The sequence below is a fragment of the Tyto alba genome, unplaced genomic scaffold (genome assembly GCF_018691265.1).
Source record: "Tyto alba isolate M040663 unplaced genomic scaffold, T.alba_DEE_v4.0 Super-Scaffold_29, whole genome shotgun sequence".
NCBI classification, from domain to species: Eukaryota; Metazoa; Chordata; class Aves; order Strigiformes; family Tytonidae; genus Tyto; species Tyto alba.
The window spans coordinates 4889701-4912626 of NW_024881303.1; the positions used below are offsets into that span (position 1 = coordinate 4889701).

At 38.8% G+C, this 22926-nt stretch overlaps 1 protein-coding gene across 1 annotated transcript; it reads right to left on the reverse strand.

The window, feature by feature from the left end:
* Positions 1–111: 111 nt before the first annotated feature.
* Positions 112–22824, reverse strand: DLGAP5 (DLG associated protein 5). Its single transcript, XM_042799260.1, has 19 exons — positions 22761–22824; positions 19575–19825; positions 18065–18273; positions 17517–17609; positions 16467–16551; positions 14267–14368; positions 13032–13102; positions 11247–11542; positions 10726–10844; positions 10514–10643; positions 10028–10113; positions 9252–9412; positions 7646–7738; positions 6226–6445; positions 4826–5075; positions 4433–4487; positions 2889–3054; positions 2461–2510; positions 112–1397 (listed from the first exon to the last, which is right to left on the reverse strand). Exons 2-19 carry the CDS (start codon positions 19813–19815, stop codon positions 1275–1277), a joined length of 2550 nt encoding a protein of 849 aa, XP_042655194.1. The 5' UTR covers positions 19816–19825; positions 22761–22824; the 3' UTR covers positions 112–1274.
* Between the last annotated feature and the right edge of the window lie 102 nt (positions 22825–22926).

Here is a 22926-nt window from a genome sequence, read left to right on the forward strand (position 1 = left end):
CACCAGCACGCGGTGCTGATGACTGAACAGAGCTCTACCCATTTGAAACTATCTGTGTAACTGGAGTTAGTAATGAAGAAAGTTTATTCCAGCCCAGTAACACCGAGACACTTTAGCTTCCTCTATTTATTTCAGTGTAATCAGTACATAGCTTCCAGGCTAAAATTAAGTCAGGCGAGCTCCCCCAGCTGTAGTGGCAACAGTTTCTGCTGAGGGATTTGAATTACCTTTGCTTAGTTTAAAATAAAGGCTAGTGGAAGAATGTGTGTATTACACTAAGGTCACCATTACAAGAAGAAGCCCAGTCAGATATTTGTTAAAAACATAACAACCGGAGGTACTCTAATACTACTACTCAAATATAGAGTATATGCTCCTTATGCATAAATATATTACAGTCCAGATAAGAGAACGCGTAAGGAACAAGATGCGAGAAGAGGCCGAGGTTAACACACCAAGTGTTCAGAGAAAGAGGTTAAGAAATTTTTCACATGAAAAAGGAAAGACAATAGGGTTTGGCTTGAAGGTACTCAAGATACTCAGTAGATAACTGTGTCCTTAAAGGAAATAATGATCCCTATTTTAATACACTGGCAGGAAAAGATATTATCTGACTCTGAAATCCTTGTTCTGAGAGAGTTCCTACCATTACAGAGCAAAGGGTTGTTAAACACCAGGCAGATTTCCCCAGGGAAGAATTACATGCACCAAAGCCCGCCGCAGCTGCCGAGCAGGCAGTTGTTAACGCGCAGAAAGCCGGAGCCTAAGGGTGCAAGGAGTCCCCTCACAGCAGCACAGAGCACAGAACACTGCTTTGGGGGAGGCAAGGGGCTCAGTCTGCTCCCCAGAAGGTGTCCTCACACCAGAAATAGGGCACAGGTACAGCTGGTCTGGGAGGCATCTTGTAATAATAGTTCCTGTGGTAAGGTCTGGACAGAAGAGCTTAAAGAAGAATAGTTTTACAACTTGAAGTAGACGGGAAATACATTAAATTATTTAAAAATAAAAATATTTCAGGTTTAACTAGAATACGCAGTCACTGGATACAGCAGGTATAACCAGCAAACACCCTGCTACTAAAATACAGCAGTACTTACAGTGCATAATGACTGCACCATAAAATGTTACAGAATATTTTAATAAGTTCCACTACAAAATACTGCAGGTATTCATTTACTCAGAACATAGCTCAAGGGCAGCAGGTGGCATTCCAGATATCCTCCATGGTTTTGCTCTTAATATAAATTTACATATTTTGAATTTCAAGTCACTCCTCATTTTTCCCCAGGTGGAGAAAGGGGAGAAAATACAATAAGGTCACTGAATGTTTCTGCTGCTGCAAACATCTGGGCTTTGGTCTTGACTGGAGTGAAGGGAAGCTCAGCATCCAGCATGGGCTGTGGGAGAGAGAGTCTGAAGTAAATGTTTGAGGAACAATTATCTGCTCTGCAGAAGAGCACTGCAATGACACACGAAATAAGCTAATAGGAAATTCTCCTTCTTCTAATGACATCTGCATAAGCCTCAGACCGGCTGTAATTGCTGTCAGGCAACTGCTTATGTGTGGTAGGTGCCTGCCTACTGCAGAAGCTGTCAGACATCGTGGGACAAAAACTAGCAGAAAATGCTTTTGACAAGGGAACAGGAGAAGCGTGCAATCCTCCTGCCTCTCACTCAGTACTGTGGACACGCCGCAGCTTTAGAAGCGGCAAAGCACCGATCTGCCAGGCAGAGCTGAAGCCTGTGGTGATTCAGGAGATGCAAGTATACTAAAATGTGCTTGCTTACACAAGATACTGTTCCAAAGCAACAGCCACAGGTCAAAATCATGTACCGCTGTAAGTACTGTGACTTTCCCAACAGAAATCGTGCAAGCTGATTTCCAGACATAAAGGAAGAAGTGACTGTGTGGTTCATTTTGAAGACGCTCGGTACTTAAACCAGTAATCCGTATTTTAAAGAGGATTTTTCATGAGACCAAAGAAACTCTACACTCAAATTCTTTAAACTACTTGGAAGTTTTTGCACATCTGCTTTTCCCTGTTGAATCTTACCTCCAGCTCTAAAAGTTAAAGCTATAAAAAAAAGGGATGGGACAGACCCGAGAAATTCCAAGTAGTAAGTGGAAGAAAAAGACCAGGCCTTTCATTACGTTAAGTAAATAATTACAAGGAAATCCACATGAAATACTATTTAAAGGATCAATCTGATAAGAATCAGACATTGTTCTGTTACAAATGTCTCGATTCATCCTACACTCATCATCTGCAATAAGGAATAACAGTGTGAGCCCAAGCAGGTAGACAGAAATCATGGCTTGTATTTAGAGTATGTTATATGAACTAGCTTGATAACATCTTAGAGAGTTTAGTTTACTTCATCCAGTAACTGATTCTGTAGGAAAGGTTAATAGTACTGTAACATGCAGACTTAGTCAAATAAACTTGAAGGTCAACTTACCCTTTCTAAAGGATTTCTGCCAATGGATGTCAAATCACTACATGAAACATCTAAAAAATAAGATTATTTCATTAAAAATATGTTAGTCTGAAGCTGCCAAAGCTGAAAAAACAATATAATTTTCTGAATTTGCTAAAAAAAGCCCCTAAACTGTCTGTATTTACTTTTACTTCAAGCCTTTTACATTAGCTTTCTCCTTCACATATCACATGGAAAGTATACAGAAAAAACTAAGGGGCACTGTTTGCTCAACATGTTTATAAGTCACACTAGCTAAAGCAGGTTTTGCTAACAGCATACACAGATTAATCAAGCTACCACAACAGGAATTTCAAAGAGTAATATTTAGACTATCATAAAACTTTAGAATAAACATAAGGCCCCAGGAATACCACATCAACTCTAGTAAACAACTTTAAGATATGCACCTGTCTGATGAATTCTGGGTTCTCCAGACTGAGCGAAGTTAGTCGCAGTGCAGGTCTCCTCCTCCGGACTGCCCATGACAATATCTTGTCCTTGTTCTGCAGCAGATAGTTCCATCTCTTCCATGCCATCCGTTACTTTTAATTCACTGCTAGAATTTTCCAGCCCCTGAAAAAGAGGAATAACTGTTTCTCACCCTCTGAGAGGGTAAGATGTCTGCAGTAGCCAAAAGGAAAGCATCAGTGAGATCAGACGGACACGAGGCAACACCTATGACACCAGGGAGCTTTCTTATTTTCTATTGTGTATGCAATAAAAGGAAGTTTGTCAGCTTTTGATGAAAAAAGCACAAAGGTGAAAAGGTAGCCAGGACATTCAAGTGATGTGCATTTACAGAAACCAGCATTCCCCTGCTATGTCAAACCAAGTCCATACATCTAAACTGCAGGTTTTATGGACAGCTCAGGAGGGATGGGTTTTAACTCCAGACACTGTACAAAGCACAGGCAGGACAGGGCTCGCACCTTAACACTGTGATCCATTTCACATGAGCTATTTCCTAAACACCAGTGTAAACTTGATAATCTCTTACAGAGCATAAAGGAAGTTCTTCCACATGAAAAAAGATTTCAAACTTCAACTGCCAAAAACATTCTGAGGATGTTCTCTGCTGTGACTTTACCTCAAGCAAAATCCATTAGCCATACTAAAAGTTAAGGATTACCACAGTTTTCCCCAGAGAGAAACATCACCAACAATTTCTCATTTGATAGGGGAATGATGAAGTAAAAGGCATAAGCACAGATTAGTGACAAAGATTTAAAAAAAAAAAAAAAAATATGCGGGATGTGGGGAGGGGAGAGAATGACTGTTGTAGTCATGCACAGATCCAAGCAGTAGCAATTAAAATTAAGATACTCAATTTCCAATGAAAGGTGCTAAAGGATGATTAACTGCAAAGCACTGGCCTTCACTGAGTAGCAAGCACAGTATCATCTATACTATGAAGGCAGCATTCCTATTTAAGGCTACTCAAATGTAGGCATGTCACCAAGTTCTCAGACATTTCAGGGCGTGGATTCTGAATTCTGATACTTGTATTAGTAACACTGCTCTTGCTATACCTTTAAACAATATAACAGCCCAATGCTCTGCTATAGCAGCATAAGGATCCAGAGAGCTAAATACTGCTGCTGCCCTTAGTCATGGTCCCCAAATGCAAAAGCATTTAAAAAAATGCACACTAGAAAATAGGTAGTGGACTTCAAGGAACACTGCTTGCCCAAGCGACAAGTGTCATCATACAGCAGCCAACAAAAGACAGATCCCAAAGAGCTAGAAAACATCCTCAAACTGCAGCAGTCCCTATCGACGTCCATACTGAGAAGGAAAAAGCACCAGCCAGGGGAATACAGAAGGTATCTTGATGAAGATTTGATCAGAAATCCAAGTGTTTGGGGCTAAAAATATTTTTTTTTTTGTTTTTTTGCTAATAATAATAGCAATAAAAATTTGAAAGCACATACATGAACTATGCATTACTTACCTCAGTTCCCTCTGCTGGGCCAGCAACAGGACAGGGCTCTTCCACTACGGGAATGCTGAAAGAGAAACCAAAACGTTTTATTTCTTCTCAACCATCTTCTATCACCTTTTGACTTATCCAATTGACCTTACAATTCTGCCATTATCCCTGCTTCTTTGGCACTGGTCAGCTCTATCATATTTTCTAAGTAAAAAATAAACTTCTACCTCAGTAGTGAGATTACGTTTGGGCAAAGCTCTTAGCATTTGCTTGAGGGAAGGAAAAAACACAAGGATTTCACAACCTTTACCATTGCCAAACTGGAAGGTAACATTTAATGGGTATTAATTCTTTAAGTTAAAACTATAAAATTATTTGTACAAAGTTCATTAAAAGCTGCCTTAACATGTCTACCTTCGTTCAAGAAAACGACCAGGGAGTTTTTCCAGCGGGGGAGTTTCTCCAGCAGGAAATTGTTGCATCGTCAAGTTTCGTGCTGGGTGGAAGCCTTTGGGCACTGGTGTTGTTTGTTTTGCAGTTGCATCCTCAGGGTCACGAAGAACAGAAGGGATGCTCTGAAGCAAAGCTCTACTGGATGATCTTGGAGTTGCCAGTTTTTCAGAAGTTCGCTGGGAAGATGTGTGAGGTGTCTTTGGAAGCAAGCCTGAAAAAGCATGTTTAATGTTTCATTACTACAGCAGTTCCAGAGGATTAAATTAACTGTTTGCTTGGATTGTAGCTAGGATCACTCTTGTTTTCTGCTTGCTGAATTGTCTTACACAAATATTACATTGAAACCTTATATATATTGCAAGGAGAAATTGAAAAAAGCTGACAGGAATAGGTCAGTAAGTTACAAAACTACCTTAACTCCAGCTAAGCAACTTAGACATGACTATCCCTTCACAAAGAACCTGAAATAACGAGTTGCTGTTCTTTACAAGTCCATCTGGTGAAAGCTGTCATTAATTTCCATCTTTCACATTCAATAATAGAATGAAAAAGACAGATTCAGAATTGACCCTTATAACAGATTCTCTGCTCGAGCTTGCTTAAACCCAGTGCTGCTCAAAGCTTTTCAGGTCTCCTCTACTAACAAGAGGCATATGAAAAAATTGCTAGTCTGGTAATGAGGAAAGAGATCTAGACAAAAAAATAAAGTGGGAAATTCAAAGTCAGCTTATGAGCTAGAAATGGGAGAGAAGTAAAATGGCTTCCAAAGAATCAAGGATTACTGAAAATACTGGCTTCACATAGATTGTGATAAAATAGATACTGAAAATGAAGTTATATTTTGAGCATCTGCTCAAAAAACCCAATTAAACAGCTTTTACAAACTTCAATATGTTACAATCTTGTTGGACATGAATACAGATCACAGGTATACTTCGTTTGCAGATTTAAAGATCTCTTGCAGCTCTGCAAGAGATTTGGTTAAAAAAAAAATTCTAACTCCTGTGTTACAAATAGAGGACATTAGCCTGCATTGACTTCGATGAACAGGTTTGTCAGCGAAGTCAGGGAACACTCAGATTAAAACTTCATTGTTAAACACACGCTGAAAAAACATGAACCAGCTGCTTTCACCTCTCTGCCTAAGCAGCGATTTCATGTTGCCATAATCACTCAAATCAGCACATTCATGTAGAACAGTTTACTATGGATCCTTGACGTAATTAGTCACTAGCTGAAATACCGTGTCCAGTACTACAGTTGTATCCAGTATAAACAGCATCATTCCTCTCCCCAGTGAGATTGGTTAAAATCTCTTCAGTACTTTCAGGTCACAGAAATCATGATTAAGCTTCACCCACCTGGAAAGGTTTTCACAGGGCTTTCAATTCTGAAAAATCCCGCTTCAAAAACCACTGTTTCTACTTCGGGTACCTTCTCCTGATGTGTACAATCAGCAACTTCATCACGGTTCATTTTAGCCCTCATAGCTGCTTTTATTGCAGCAAGTCGGTTTTGGGCAGCAGCTCTTCCAGCTGCTCCCAGCTTTGGTTTAGACACTCCATTTGGAATAGTCGTCTTCTGAAATGGTAAGAAAGCCTAGGTCACATCTGGAAGCTTCAAACAGAAGCAATTGCACATGAACATCTCCAGAGCTGCTGGCTGCACACAGAGACCACAACAGGCAAGAGACATGCTGGAGACAAGGTCTCTGCTCACCTCCAGAATGCCTTGGCCTGCCTGCCAGTCAGCTATTAAGGTTAGTTTGTGATGACAATATTAAAGATTTTTCCTACGGAGTCTGCTGTTCAGAAATACTCAGTACAACTTTTTTCTAACAACTCCAGTTAACATTTTTGAAAATAGTGGGACACAGGGACTCCTAGTGGCAGGGAGATAAAGTAACTGCAGGACAGACACCACTCAGCCAGCACAGACTCCTGGCATTCAATTTTTCAAAGGAAGTTTCCTGTCTTGCACCATCTGTAGGGATTCTGACATTACAGGCAGCTCACACAGACTACATTCCCTCCAGTTTCCTGTGCCAGGAGTTTCTTACCAACCTTCCTATTGTTTTTATGATTAGTTGAACAATCTCAAGGAACTGGATGGAGTTTTGGCAATGTGAATATGACTTATGCTCAGTCATTAGAAGCAATTACGTATTCCAAACAAAGAGTAGATAAAATAGCTTACATTAAAGCTTATTTTGCAATAAGCAATCACCTACTTTGGGTAGTGTCAGCTCCATTTGTGCTTAGGGAACCAGTAGTTTAATACTACCCGTGGTGCCGTCAATGGGACACCATTATAATTTAGCACTTGCAGCTCAAAACTGGCAGTTACTGCCAAAGTCTTGTGTGGTTTCCTTTTCAGTTAAGTCAGTGCCAATGCCAGTGGCCCAGATAAACTGTTCTACATCTTAAGGGTAAATTCCTATTCTAAATTTAATAATTTGTCTTACTAGGAAGGAGTCCAATGACTCTAGAAGTCATTGCTGATTCTTAGTTCCAATCTTCACAGCCAAGAGAGGCAACTAAACATTACAAACACCAACTAATACAAGTGCACCTGGGAGATGCAAGGGAGAAGGGTGCATCTTGAGAGGAATTTCACTGATTTTTTACACATTAGCATCTAAAGAAGACAGGTAAGTAGGGCTTTAGATGCAACTTCCGTTTAAGAGTATTAATTATTGCAATAGCCGCTTATTAGTTATTTTAGATAACACACTGCTGCATCTTGATGCCTTAGGAGAAGCGCTTTAGGGGCTACTCATACCTTGACAATTGCTTTGGTTGGGACATCAAGTGGTTGCCACTCATTGTCTTGAAGCTTCTTCAGATTATCAAACTTTTTATTCACATCTTCGATCTATTGGAAAGCCCAGAGAAGTCCAGATTCAATTTTCAGGACTTATCAGATTCACAACAGGACGGTGTTTCATAAAAATTTAAGCATAGCTATGCATCTAAGTACTTTTCCTTTAAATACAGAAGTAAAATAAACCATCAACCAATATGAAGTACTAAATGTTCTAATACAGTTGACATGAAGGTCACATTAACATACTCAAGCTTCAGGTTAGATGACAAGACTGGTCTCATTTCTTTAGTTTAAAGGTTAGTAAGGGAAATATAGAACTGTTCAGTAATAACTAACACCTAAATGAAGGAACTTGTTTACAACCTGTTCTTTTACTGAACTTAAGCACTTTGACAATGGTCACATTTAAGGAATGCAGAAGAATGCATTGCATAATAGTATTTATCCAAAGAAGCACGAGTCTTCCATTATGTAGGAAATACACCATGCAAGCTTGTTTGCTCTTTTAAACTGCTGGCCTGAGCAGCTTCCTGATGCAATCGGTGCTTGCTCGTGACAAACTAGCTGTGCAGCATTACTCCCTCCCTGACTGATACTCAGTGCAACAGCCTTGCTCCCCTTAGGCTTTGTAATGGAGACATTTGCCTCGTGCTAGTAATGCCATACAAGGCTTATTTACGTACAGGAGACCCCTCACCGAAGTGACGAGTCCTTTACATCCTCCCTGAAACTCAGAGGACACAAACAAAAAATAAATGCAAAAAGGGACACAGTTCGCAAATCTATTACTCTAAGTCTATCTAAGGGAAAAGGTGGGGAGGCTCAGGAGAAACTGGAGCTGCTCCCAGATATATAGTAAGCATCAATAAACCCAGTGTTTCGCGTTACTGATTCTAGCAAAGTTCCCCTCAAATACCTCTGAAGCAGCAGATAAAAACCTTACGCTTTCTGGAGGGAACTCAAGACCTATGACTAGGACCTTAACAATAAATCCATCTTTGCATTTAATTTAACTCGTTACAAGTTCATTTGTTGAATGATGATTTACAAATACCATAACTCTTTTGATAGTTTAGAATTTTATATTTCATTCTAAAACCAATGGAAGCATTTACAGAGAAGGAGATGAATGTTTTCTACCACCTAAGCTCACCCTAAATAAGCTGATTCTAGTTTCTTTATTATTCTCATACCAAAGCACGGAACTGCTACTTTTCAGGTGAGCTTCAAGAATTTTCCAAAAGCTCCCAGCTTTCGGTCCAGGTAGACATCGTGACTGTATCCTCACTCCAAACCAGAATAAGACTTGGCTATATGCCTTTATTCCAGAGAAAAACAAGATACACAGGCCACAAGACACCGTAACAGATGAACGGGTCCATGAATTATAAATCATAGTATACCATCTGGTACCATTCACTGTCAGAAAGTGTCAAACAAGGACCCGCATTTTTTACATGAATAAATCGGAATCTGAATATTCAAAAAAAAAAGTTTCAATCCATTGTTTGTAAATAACTCCATCAACTTTTTTCTAGTAGGTTAACATGCAAGTACATACCTGAAAATTAACCATATCCCAAAATCCATCTAAGTCTGTACACGTTGTTTCTTTTTCACCTCGTTTAAATTCACAGTTATCCACCAGTCCTTCAAACTGTTTAAACCTTTCTGCTATGAGCAATTTTGTCTGACCAACTGTGGTGCGAATAAGATCTTTAGCTGACAGCAACAAGAAAACAATAAAGAAAGTACATCTTAAATAATCCATCATTTCACAATTGATTTAAATAAGTATTTGAAGAGTCTGGAATTTGTTTATTGTTTGAACTATGTTCATCTGTTGCAGACCTGTAATATAATTCAGATGGAGCATACCTATCCCATTGAACTGCTGTAAACCTGTTTCTTTCAAAAAAATGTTACTACCTCTTTAAGTCTTTAAGATCTGCATTGATGAATCTTCTTAATTTTCCCAGATAAGGACATTTATTCTGCATGAAAGCCAAATTTTATTTAAAAAAAAATATCAGCTTGGTTAAAATTAATGCATTTAAATACACTTAAAAGTGACAACAGAAGTATTTCGATATGCACTTTGTTCACTTTAGTGTCAAGCACTGTGACCTCAAGTACTGCACATACGCTTTAACGTTAGGAGATAAAGCATACTTTTTTGTCTTGAGGCAGATACAACTCTAAAGTTTATTTAATATGACTTTTACTAAGTGCTGTAGACACTGCTATTTTGCAAATACATTCAGGTAACTGTATTTCCCTCTGTCCCCTTCGGTGACCGTAACGCCCCTTCTAGTGCCTATTACAGTTCAGTCTTACCATCCTCTGGAATGTCCAGCTCAAATTTTACATCCCACTGGAGGCACTGAGACATCAGCCTCTCTGTCTCAGATCGAAGAATGTTTCTAAAAATAAAGAGATAGTGAAAAAATAAGGTTTTGGAGAATTTTCTAACTGCTATCACTACTTATGACTGTTACAATGGCTACTACCCTTTTGCTTTCAGAGAAGCTACACCGTCTTTGAGCAGAAGCCATTAGATTATTTTAGTCTGCTGACTGGCTGAAAGGCAATTTCTTTTCTACTGCTTTCAAGCTTTCATTGCTTAGGACAAGGTGTTAGTCTCCAGAATTTTATATTCTTTACTTGTACTGACAATAGAAAAGGGAAGACAGGAATGTGTGCCTACTTGGGTCACTGCCAACAGACACCAGCCATTAGGAGTTAACCTTTACAAGACATCTCGTTACTCATGTGAAGGGCCTCAGAATGGACAACAGGGCAGTGAAACAAATGAACACAAACCTGAAATACGGCACATCATGCTCTTGTTCTCTTACATCATCTGACTTCATTTCAAGCACTGTTGTATCTGGAGACACAGGAATTGTTTCATTTGATCTCTGAATGGAAGTTTTCTTGTCTGATTCACTTGCTGAAAAATATAAAAGGCATTTGTTCAGAATCTGGTGAAAACTAAAAACATTAGAACAATAAACTAAATGTGAACTTCCTACCTTTTCCTCCTTTCAAACTTGTAGAGGTGTGCTGTTCTTGAATACCTTTATCAGCAGGTGAAACCTGACTTTTTAAATTAGGATCTTGTGCCTTAATTTCACTGGACTTTTCAATTATACTATTGGAAACAAAAAATACACTTACAGTTAAGACACACTGAGAAACTGACAGCGAATATGGCCAAATACACAGAAGTGCACAATTTAAAAGGCAATCCTACGCACAGTGCTAGAGAACTCCAGCAAATCCTATCAAAATAAATAAATCTGTGCAGGGATATATATGGCACAGTCCCCAATATATGGAGCTGCTCTAGTGCTAAGCATAGACAGAATTATAGATTATATTGCTTTTTTGGTGTTGTATTAAGTCTACATTTAAGTAATGACAACCACCATGAAGATCAGGTGTTTTAACATCACAGGAGTTTATCACACAGAGAATCACTATAGAAAGATGACGGCTTCTGTACCATCACAAAGAGGTTCACAAGCATTTTAGGCCATCAGAAGAAACTTACACTGGAGATGTTGAAAAATCCCAGAAGGCATTAGGTGTCAAAAATGCATTTGCCCTAGAAGGCGTCATGGGTGTAACTTTGTAGGTCGCTAGTCCATTTAATGGTTGAAACACAAAGTTTTGAGGTGCAAAAGAGCGTGTTCTGGGTCTCCCTGAAGCAGAATTGTTTTTGTTTTCCACTGAGGTTTGTTCCTCTTGAATTTCTACTGACACTGAATGCATAGAATCAGCTGCAGAACCTTTCATCACTGGATTCAGTTGAGCATTTTTATCCACTTCATGTTTAGAAGGTATTACCTATAACAGCACAAACAGACCAAGCGAACACTACATCATCAAATCAATGAAGTGTTTACTATAGGCATGGGCTGAATTATATAACACGACTGTCCAAAAGTCATCAGGAAGGGAACAGTTTCAGGTGAGTCACTTTCTACAGCAGCATCCATGTACAGAAGTCACGATTTACCAATAGGCCCCACTGGTTTTGACACCTGCAAATCATTCTAGCAACAGGGGTACCACTTCACTGCGAGGAATGCGACAATCCACTGAAGGGACTAAAGTAGCAAAACACCTCACTTACCAAAACAGTAATTAAAATTAGAAAACGCTTGCACCCACTGCTAGAAAAATATGCTTTAAGGTGATAAGCTCCTCAAGAGCAGAATTACTGGCTCCAAATCCAACTAGGCCTGTTGAATAATCACAGTTTATACACATACTCTAATCCAAAAACTGAAGAACAAGCTAAAATAAACTGATAGCTGAGGAATGCAGCCCAAGACAAGCACAGTTAGAACCACAGAATGTCATTAAAAGAGGAGAAAAAGTTAATCAATAAGTTGAATCCACATTCCCATGAGATGAGTGACCAGCTAGTCATACAGAACGCATTTCTGAGATACCTATATCGAGATACTGTTAGCTCAAACCAGGCAAAAGAACTTAGATTGTTTTTCAAGAAAATATGCATCTTCAATCCACTGAAAGTCTTGTTGTACTTTAGATACCCCTTCTTGGAATGTAAGCCTTGAAATTCAACTTTTCACACGTTCCTTGTAACAAAATGACTGAGGTTACAGCAAGAGCTTATCAACTGGCAGCACAAAGCAACTCCTGCCTGCAAAGAGGTACTTACTTAAATGAAGATGTAAGTGCCTCTTATCTCCTGCCAGTGTTTGTGCATGACTGCACCACTTTCAAGACAATACCGCTTTTAGAAAACTTTTTTAGAAAACATTTGCTATAGCAGTGACACTAAGAACCACAATAACTGCCTTTAATTATGATAACTCATGTCTACCTTGCAGAGAATAACATTTCCAGCTTTATTTTTTGGTGGTTCAAAAACCTAAAAATGCATTTATTTCTTAGCTTCTAGAGTCTCACACCATTAGCTGAGCAGGAAAAGAGTATGTTTCAAATAAAGGCATGAACTGCACAAAGTTTACAAATGCTAGATAAATCCAACAAAGCAGGACATTTTTGTTTTCTATTAGTTAAAACATCAGACATGAGATATGTCACGTAAGAACTTCTGGTCTAATTTAAATAATTGTCCAGACCTCGATTAGTAATCAAGTCATCCATATAAACACTAAATTTGATCTTAATTTTTAAAATACAGTAATATAAATACATACAGCTTCTTCTCAAAATCTAGCTTATTAGTGAACTTATTACTTCTGTGCTTGAACACAAGTATATTTGAGCTACAATTACACTGTTATTGGCTCTTAAATCAGTTTTACTGCTTTTCCATTTCAAATATTAAATGACCTACCTCCGTGATGTCAGGTTTGACTGCTTGCTTCTGCTTTCCTGCATTTGCTGTCTTTCTCTGTGACTGGTTACCTAGAATGAGAGAAACTCACAAAAGTCAAAAAGGCACCTGATTAAGATAGTCTTTCACCAAAAGATTGCTGTAAAAGTCCAGTGGCTAAAGACAGGGAGAGACTGTTTTGTTTCTTGAGTGGGAGGTGGCTAGAGGGCAGAGACCTCACTGCAAAAGTTCATTCAAAAGAAAACCTGGCCTAGGATTTAACAGCTTGTTAAGAGATGTACCACCTAGAAGGGAAAACAGATTAAGCTATTAGTCTTTCAGTGATGTCATATACTAAAAATGAAAGTCACCTTATTTCCTTAAAAGCTGAAGAAATAGTGTCAAGCCAATCTGAGTTCAGATTTTTAATTTCTATGTGGCATATGATTTCTGCTGGTAAACTGAAATTGATACTATCAAAGCTATACTTTCAGCCTAGGGCTTAACTTCACTTCTGTCATATATAACACAAGGGACACTGCAAAACATTCTAGAGAGTACCCTGGGAACAAGAATATATACTACAAAGTCCCCCTTCATCATGTTCCTCTACTCTCATAGACAGGCAAACGCGGACAAAGAGAAATTCCTGACCTGAAGAACATAAGCTCCCATCTCCTCCAGAGTGTTCCTGAACACAGATGTGATAATCATATGTCCTTGAACAGTGATATATCAAACTAGCAAATCTTTACCAGTTCTGGTTTTGTTCTTTCAGTTTATAATTACCATATGGATATTGATGCTCCACACTGACAGATTTTATGGGAAACTGTCCAATGTTGGTTTCAACATCTTGATTTAAATATTGCAGCAGAACTCCAGATGAGAGTCTAAGCGGTACAATATTTAGTCCTTTCCTCACCTGACAATTTGGCATGATTTACATACAGTCTATCTGTTCAAAGGAGATAGCTACACAGCAGAATGTAGTGTGCTAAGACAGTTCAGAACAAGCTGATGCGTATCTCTACAGCACAGAGTGCCTGAGCTATGGGCAAGAACCTGAAGACAACAAAGCTGTCTTAGTATAACTTTTGACAACGAGTCTAACAGCAGCATATAAACATATGTATGTCGTCCCCAGTGCTCAGTTATCCAGCACTAGATGGTATCCCTTTACAGCACACTATTCCAAATACTTACATATCAGCCTTGGGCTACACAAGCAGGACTATATTCACCGCCTCACTTACCAGCAGTAGCAGCAGCAGCTGTTTTCATCATCTGCCTAGCTGCAGAAGAGGCTGCTCTGGTGATTCTCACATCTGAGGCTAACGGGACTGCAGTCTTCAACACTGTACGAAATATTAATTCCAGAGATTACAAGCTTAATAAGGAGCTGCACTCAAGTAATATAACTGAAAGCTTACGTTTTGTAGAAATCAGAAGCCAGCAATTATTAGTTGCATTCATTTGTCAGAATCAACAGGGTTTGGTTTTTTTTTGTGAGTTCGGTGCAAGCAGTGCTAAACATGGACAGCACAGCTCAGCCTTGCATCAAGGCAATGCTCTGAAGGATCTTGATTGAAGATGGTTTTGTTGTACAGTAGTGCCTCCAGGACGATCAAGGTACCAGTGTGCTAGAAGCCGTGTAAAAGCTTAAGGAACCCTTCTCAATGTTCCCTGCAATCAGAGTCAACATCAGCCCCACTTTACAGATGAAGCTTTCTAGGGTCATAACTTGCCATGGTTATTTGCACAGCTGGAAGCTTAAGCAAACCATCTGCGTAACAAAGTGATGCCTTGGTCATTATGTGAAAGTATTTCAAGGTCTGAAGTTGATGTAATTTAACAAAGTATTTTTAAGACAAATTGCTCCTGAAATATTTTATGAAAAATGACAAGTTCAAGCACTGTGTTACCCATCTTAATAATTTTAATCTTTGTATTTTAGTACTGCTTCTAATATCCTTCAAAAATTATAGCATTCTCCTGCCCAGAAAAATTTAACAGGAGCTCTTTATTTCATACCCTCCCTTCCTACATCTGCCTGAAATCTAGTAGCCCCACTCAGTTACTCTTAATGCTTATTCGTGATTTTAATGTCAAGCTGCAATTCTGTGGAAGCTAGAATGACAAGTTGGGAAAAAATACTAGATAAATAACTAAAACATTTAATTTATCCAAACATTTACTTCCCTAACATTTTTATACTAGTGTTTAAATACATATAATACATATTCTTGATTCAGCACAAAAAGAATAATCAGGTCTAGTAGATGACAAGTTCTCAAAAATTAAATGTTTTAATTGTTATATCAAACACTAATAATAGACCTTTTCAGTATGCACTGAAGACACTATTGAAATTTATCTAAAGGTCTGCTGCTTGCTGATTTAATTAAATTGCTGACGTGAAAGTAATTGCATTCTGAATTACTGAATATCTTGCATAAACGTCAATATTCCACATGACTTAGCCTTATCAACTTAAGGCACGGACATCACTGTGCTATCAGGAAGAATTTCTAATAAAAAATATTCTATTCCCTTAAGGGTGGCATGGGTTGGGCTTTTTTGTTGTTTTCTGAAGGAATGTATGTAATTGTCACATAGAAAGTGACAGATACAGAAGGGCCTGTTGTAAAGTATGAAAACCTAAGATTGTACTTGCCATTTATTGAAGAAGACAATCACACATTTACTCAGTTGCTCTAATGTGCATCAGAAGTCTGGGCTCCTGTCTCCAACATTACATGCTAATGTGCTTTACCAGTAGCCTATCCTTTTCTAAACCTTTTTCAATGCAGAGTTACAGAAGCAGTTTCATTTAGAGACCACAGACAACAGCATATTTGCTGTATAGACAGAAGAAAGACTTCACTGGAAATATTTACAGCTCATACAATCAGCTGTTTCTCAGGCTACCCACAACACCAAGGAAAATTCATATTTTACTTGTCAGCTATTCTTCAACTTTCTGGGTGAAGACACTTGCTCTTATGTAATAGCAGCAGCTACTACATGCGATATTCTTCTTAGAGACACACAGAAAGCTCTGCACAGCTCCAGATGCTAAGGCAGCTAGCAGCCATGCAATTCTGCCTACTGACCTTTCTTTTCCCTCTCCTAGGGTGAATAATCAGTAACCAGGACGGCTAGTACCCTGCATTCCATTTTCCCCAGCCTATAGAGGCAACAAATACATGCGACACCTAGAGCCACATGCTTGATAATCTGCCAGCTGCTGCCCTTGTCATAGTTGGTAGGAATGGCCATCCTAAAAACCTTTTGTTTCATACACCCAAAAATGTACTGCAATCTCTCCCATCGATGCTCTCTGCTCTCCTCCCATAATGTCACAGCTACTGACTCAGGAAAAAAAACAAAACAAAACAAACAAACAGCTATATCCTTTCAGATTCAGATGTAAGGATCATACAACTTTTATACCTTTATCTTTTTCAGTTGCTTTGGCTGTACTCATCTGTTTACGTCCTGCCTGCGTAGGGCGCACACTATGCCCACTGGCAGAGACCTACAAGAGAAGATAATTTTGTGTGAAGTATCAAATTTCCAGAAATAAAGCAGCCTAATTTCTCTCATCTTCCTCCTAGGCTCTAGCAAAACAAATGGTCAAATAATTTGGAACAAAGGGCTTTAAAAAGTAAAACAAAATTAAGGATAACTAAACCAGCTCGTTTTAGATGTGCTAACATGCATTATCAAACTAAGTAAGGACCTGTCAGAAATACAGTGAAGGAAAGTATTTCAGAAACATTATCAGTTTACTATGAAACTAGGTACAATTACTGCTGCATTTTAGTACATATTACATGTTTTAAAAATCAGTTTTCAGAAAAAATAATCAGTATTAACTCAGTTGTCCCTTTGCAAAGTTACGACTGGAAATCCTTCAAATGCGTTCAAGTTTTGGAAGGCAAGATTGCTAGATTCAAAATACAGCTTTTTACAGATTCCTGCTGGTGAAATTCCTCAGCAAAACCTACTTTTTAGTACAAGTAATAGCAGAAGGCACTGCCAAGATTCACAGTAAAAATATGCCAACACTGAAGTGATTTTTGACTGAAGAATTGAATTGACTCTTTGTAACCCGCATTCATGACAGACTTTCTGCATTCAAGGCAGATGCACTGGTTCTCCAAGCCAAAACCGATGTATGGAACTTTAGTCTCACTACTACCTCTACATATATTTGCAGTCCTCGCTGACTACAATGTTTTGTATTGAAAAACTGATCCAGGAGATCTGTGCTCTTTTCCCGTTTGTACTGACCTCATCAAACTCTCCATAGTTCAGTTCAGCACATTGCAGTCTATAAGATTGCCAAAAGCTTTTCTGATCTAATTTGTTTTTCTCACCAGGAAAACCACCTCAGAGACAGCACTCAACTTGTAATCATACAACCCTGAGTTATGGTCTGAAGGATAATTGCATCCTTTTCTCTAAATTTATTCGTTGAAGTTTATATGAAAAACAAACCATAGAGTGCTTAGATGCAGTTGGTATCACGGTTTTTTCTTCTTGGATCTTGGCCTTTGATCGAGTAATCCTCCCAGAGAAATCAGGAGCTACCTGCGAACATCCCCAAGGAAACAAGAGTTAACATACTCCTTTTCCCCCCCATCGCTGTTAGGGTGGGCAAGAATCCTAAGTGCGAAAAGCAACATGCCCATGCAAAATGGGTCAGGTGTGTAATCTGAAAAACTTTCAAAGTCAAGTGGACCAAATAGGAACAAGTTACCAGTTCCCAAGTAACTTAGCTGTTTCATCTGTCTATGAATCATTCCAGTTTTTGAACTGAGAATGTGATCATAAACACAAAAATTAACATATCACTAGTACTATTTCCAGCTTTGTTTTAAAAATGAGCCAAATTACTCCCTTATTGTTCCCTTTTATAAAATGAAGTATTTACAAAATAAACTGTTTCTTTGGCATAACGTACACATAATTCCGTATGCAAATAGAAATTTTATTATAGTATACTGCATATATTTAATTTAGATGTTTAATATTACTCTTATTACCTTCTCTCTTGGCTTCACTATCACTGGACCTTCAGGTACAAGTGAAAGAAATCCGGGCGCAGTTGGTTTATATAAACCAACTTTAAACACACCCTTTTTTGCTTTTTCTCTCTGCTCTCTCAATTTTCGAAGTTCCTTTTCTTCTTTATAACGCTGGAGCATTTCCCTGCGTTCATTAATCTTCCTGGTGGCTGCATTTGTAGACTGTTCTGAAGCAAACATGGAAGACAGTCATGTTACAAAATCTTGAAGATACTTTTGAGCCAACAATAAGCAAGTCAGAAAATTTAAAAAAACTTTTCCAATCCAGAAGAGAAACATTCTGAGTCAAAGAGCAGAAGACTCTGCAATCTGTGTCTGTAAGTTTCAATTAAAGTCGTACAATGCAAATACCTGTGATCTAATAGCTTGCTAAAAGCTTAGATTCTCATCTTAACTTTTCCCACTAAAAGGATATTCAGTCGTAAATTTCAACTTACAAATACACTTCCCCAAATCTGCACCTGAGAAATACTGTAAATTCATATCCATTTTACAGTGTACAGGCTGTTCCTGCAAGGTTACCAGTATTAAAGTTAACACTTTAACTACTTATTTAGTTTATTTCTACCAGTTTCTCTATTCAAACACTTGTAATGTCACTGAAAGCTGAAGTTTAGACCAGTTTTAGCTATCAAAGTCTGCCTCGGGCTGAGAATAAATGAGGCAGAAGTTATATGAAAGAATAAAACCTTAAGATGATGCCAAACTCGAATGACATGTCTATCTGAAAAACTAATATATAAAGTTACAATTTATTGACAATAATAAAGATCAAAATTTATTCAATTTCATATTTGACATTCTTACATAGAGATTGCACTCCTTCCTCCAATAATCTGCTATCAAAATACTGAAGGGGAAAATATTTCTGAAGAAATCTGTTAATATTTTTAAAGATTAACTTAATTCCTTAGACCATATGCATCCAGGAGAGTCAGGGAGGCAGAACTCATCATATATGTAGGCCTATCTTGTGGGAGGAAAGATAAGACATCAAAAACTAGCAATTTTAAAAATAAAATTATACTATGCATTTACCAATTTATAATGTTGTCTACTGAATTATAATATACAATTATCTATTTCTAAGAATACTTTAAGCACACGACAAACACCAGATATGTTAGATGAGATCTTAGATCAGGGTTTTTCACTTCAATGACAAAGCAATCATTAAGAGACTTCCCACTGAATCTTAACAGCAAAATGCATTCTTCCTTTAGCTGCTGCAGACAAATCAGAGCAAAGCCTCAATCGTATCACCAGAGCAGCAAGGAGGATAAAGCTGTATTAAGATTTTATTTTCTCAACAGTTAGAAGAACTGATAGCGATTGTTTTTTTAAATCTTAAACCTTTTCTCCAAATTAAAATGTTGACCACAATTAGGTTCCTGTGATAATGTCACTAAATCCACTTACAGACATTTTTAACAATTATTAAAAAGCATTGTAACAAGTCTTTACTTACTCTGTTTTACACTGCTGTTCTCCTGAGAGCACATTTCACTTGCCTCACTGAGTTGAGAAATTCCCCTCTCTTTTGCGAGCTGAACATTGACATCTGCCAATCCAAACTGCCTGCCCTTTTCAAACAACTTGTGTCTGTTCTCCTTTTGAAGCATGGATTTTCTGCGTGCAACTTTTGTTCTGAGGGTTTCTGTACTCAAATCCTTTTTGTATCGACTGGCAAACTGGGAGGTGGCGGCCATCTTGATGACCCTAGACAAAAATCAGAATGATTAGGAAAAAAGCTGTCATATTTTGTTTCTCCCTTTTCATTAGTTTGGATGTTATGAACGAAGAAAGCCCTAGGTTCTTCATTTCTATATGTGTACAAGAGAAAACGCAAATGACCACTTCAGTAATGACTCTTCATTATTTTGCTTTATTTTATGCATTCAAGGGGCTAGTTTGTTAAGTGGTCAACAAGTCTTGACACAGAATTAGTAGGAGACACTGTGTCACTGCCAGGGATTGGTCGGTCAGACTGTTTTCAACACAGATGTTTTTCATGTTAAGGAGACAAGCAAGTAAATGACAAGGTTGTAGGACAATACTTGGAAGCAACATTGCCACTGAGCATTTAGATTATACCCTATCTGATGGCGAGGTATTTTTGTCATGTATCAGAATACTTGGCACCATTTCCCAACTGAGTCTCCAGGATGCAACTGCAATACAATAGCGTTTATTTCAAGCAGGATTTCTCCCTACTTTTTTAACCTGAGGAAGACTTAATGCAAACGTAAATTGGTCTGTACAGGCTGTGCTAACAGCAATGTAAAAAGCTCCATTCCCTGCATCCTGCTGAAGCCTGTTTTGTTGAGGGTTTTTGTGCTTTCTTCCCGGCGAGAGGTCAGGACCAGTGCTTGCAATTGGCCTTACTCTGTCTGCCACCTCAAACAGGATCTGTTAGAAATCTCATCTTCCATTACTTAAACAGCTTTACAGTAAGGAAGGATAGAGCTAAACTAAATATCCAACAGTGATTCATTTACCAATAAATTAGTCATTTACTAAGGTTCTTCAGTTCAAGACAGCAAGCTTTGATCAAGCTAAAGGACTCATCAGTGAACTGGACAGAAAAGATCAGCCTTGACTATGGGTGCACAGGATTTCTTAGTCAATCCCCTCCCCCTCCGTTTGCTACCAAAAGCCAAAAACAACACCAGCAGCCTAACTGAAAAACCCAAATGTCAGAAGAGAACCAAAATAAGCGTACAGAAATAAATACGTACTCTTAAACTGCATATACTTATGGAAAAAGCAAGCAAGAAAAGAAGCTGAGCTATTATAAGAAGGAATACAAAGTCTGTTTGACACCATCACTGCTGGCCGTGGCAGCTCCTTGTGCCCCACGTCACGGAAGTATTCACGTACTGAGTAACTTGCATAGCACCAACAGTACCTGCACAACCATCTGGAGGTGCTTGGAATAGATACTGGAGGTAATGCGTGAGTCATAAATCTAAATGGGTATATTTTGCATCTTTTTTTCCAATACTGAAATGCTGCAGGACAGCAAAATGGTCAATGGAAGTTAAACAAGCAAAAGGGAAAATCTCAGCTTAAAGCACTCAAATCAAAGACTGGATCTCTTCCATATAATCCTGGAAGAGCTGGTGCATGTTCAGTGCCACCCGATTTGTGAATATCTTATGTTTCATTCTGCATCTTATATTCCAACTTTCAGAATTTGATTAAAGATGTAAGTTAATTAATAATGATTGCAAATGATCAGACCAACTCTACTGTAGTTTATAGGTCGTATTTGCCTTGCTTTACATTTAGGTGGTTAAGGAAGGTTAATTCATTAACATCTCCAATAATCATCTTTGAACTGATCTTGTTAGTAATTCCCATGGTATTACAAAAAAGCCATGAAGAAAACAGTTAATGCTCCTGGAAGAAATAGGCTTTTTGAGTCCAGTGGATGAAAATAATTCCTCAAAGCAGCAGCTAGCATCAGGTCTCTACATCCACCCTCTATGGACTTTCAGGACAAATTCCCTAAACTTACCTTTAACATGTTTGTTAATTACAACAGTCATTGCAAAGTGCATGCACAATTTTAAATTCAGTTCCTTGATGGGAGGTAATTATTCACCTATATTCACAGAATAGACACTATAACCTATGGGACAAGGTTACAGAAGGCTGCATTTGCTTTAGCTACTGATAAATATTTTAACACATCTAAAGCATTTTAATGCTCTGCCTTCTACTTTGAATAGTATTTTCCCAGCTACTGTAGTCTAAGTCCACTTAAGGCCTTCTCCCATGAGTAAGCCTCAAGAGCAAGTCATCTACGATTCAGTAAGTAATCCTGCTGAAGAATTATTCTGAAATTTGAAGAAGGCAAATAAAATATAAGCAGAGCTACAGAGGGGGCTTCCCACAAAGGTGTCACCAACCCATACCCAGCTCAGCAAAAGCACTACAAGAGATTACCCAGGCTCTCTTTGGGCTCATTAAAAATGCATGAAATGCTCAGTGTCCTAAACATCTCCTTAGGACAAAAATACCTGTCTCCTTTTCTTTCCAGATTACGGTTTTTAAGTAGTACCTTGCCCAAACAGGAGTCTCAAGGATTAACAGGAATTTAAATTGTCATAAATTCAAATAAAGACTAGTAGGAAAACAATAAAGGGCTTATACAAAAGAAAGGATTTGTGACTGGCCAGCACATACTACCAAAATTAAAGCTGAAAATGTATAGACGTGACTTAAAAACAAAACCAAAAATAAACAGGGAAAAGAACCACTTTTGACCAACAACATCACAAAAACTCAAGGAGTAACATGGATATGAAAAACATTTAGGTGTACAGTTGGCGTTTTTAACTTGAATAGCGACAGAGCTGAGCAGGAAGAACAAACACCGCTATCTTTAAAGCGGGAACCCCCTAAGTTCAGGGACTGAATAAAGTCTAAACTCAACGGTTTCGAGGCGGGCCCCCTTCCGAACACCATCTCCCAGCCCCCCGCTGCCCACGGCGGCTCGGAAGGGTCGCCGCAGGACTTTCCCCTCAGCCCTTCTCCACCCCCGCCTCGCCACGTTTCCAGGCCAGCTCGGAAAGAGGGCACCGCTGCCGGGGTCCCCCCGCGGACGACGCCCCGGAGCCCGTTCCCACCGCCCCACAACCCGCCATACCTGTGCCGACCCCCTCAGTCCCCACAGCGCGGCGCGGCCTGCCTCGGGTCACTTTCAAATCTCACCTGACAACGCTGATTGGCCAGTTGCGGCCCGCCCGCGAGCTCTCATTGGCCCGTTCACGGCCGACCGTTGGCGAGCGCAGCCGAAATCCCGGGGCGGGCTC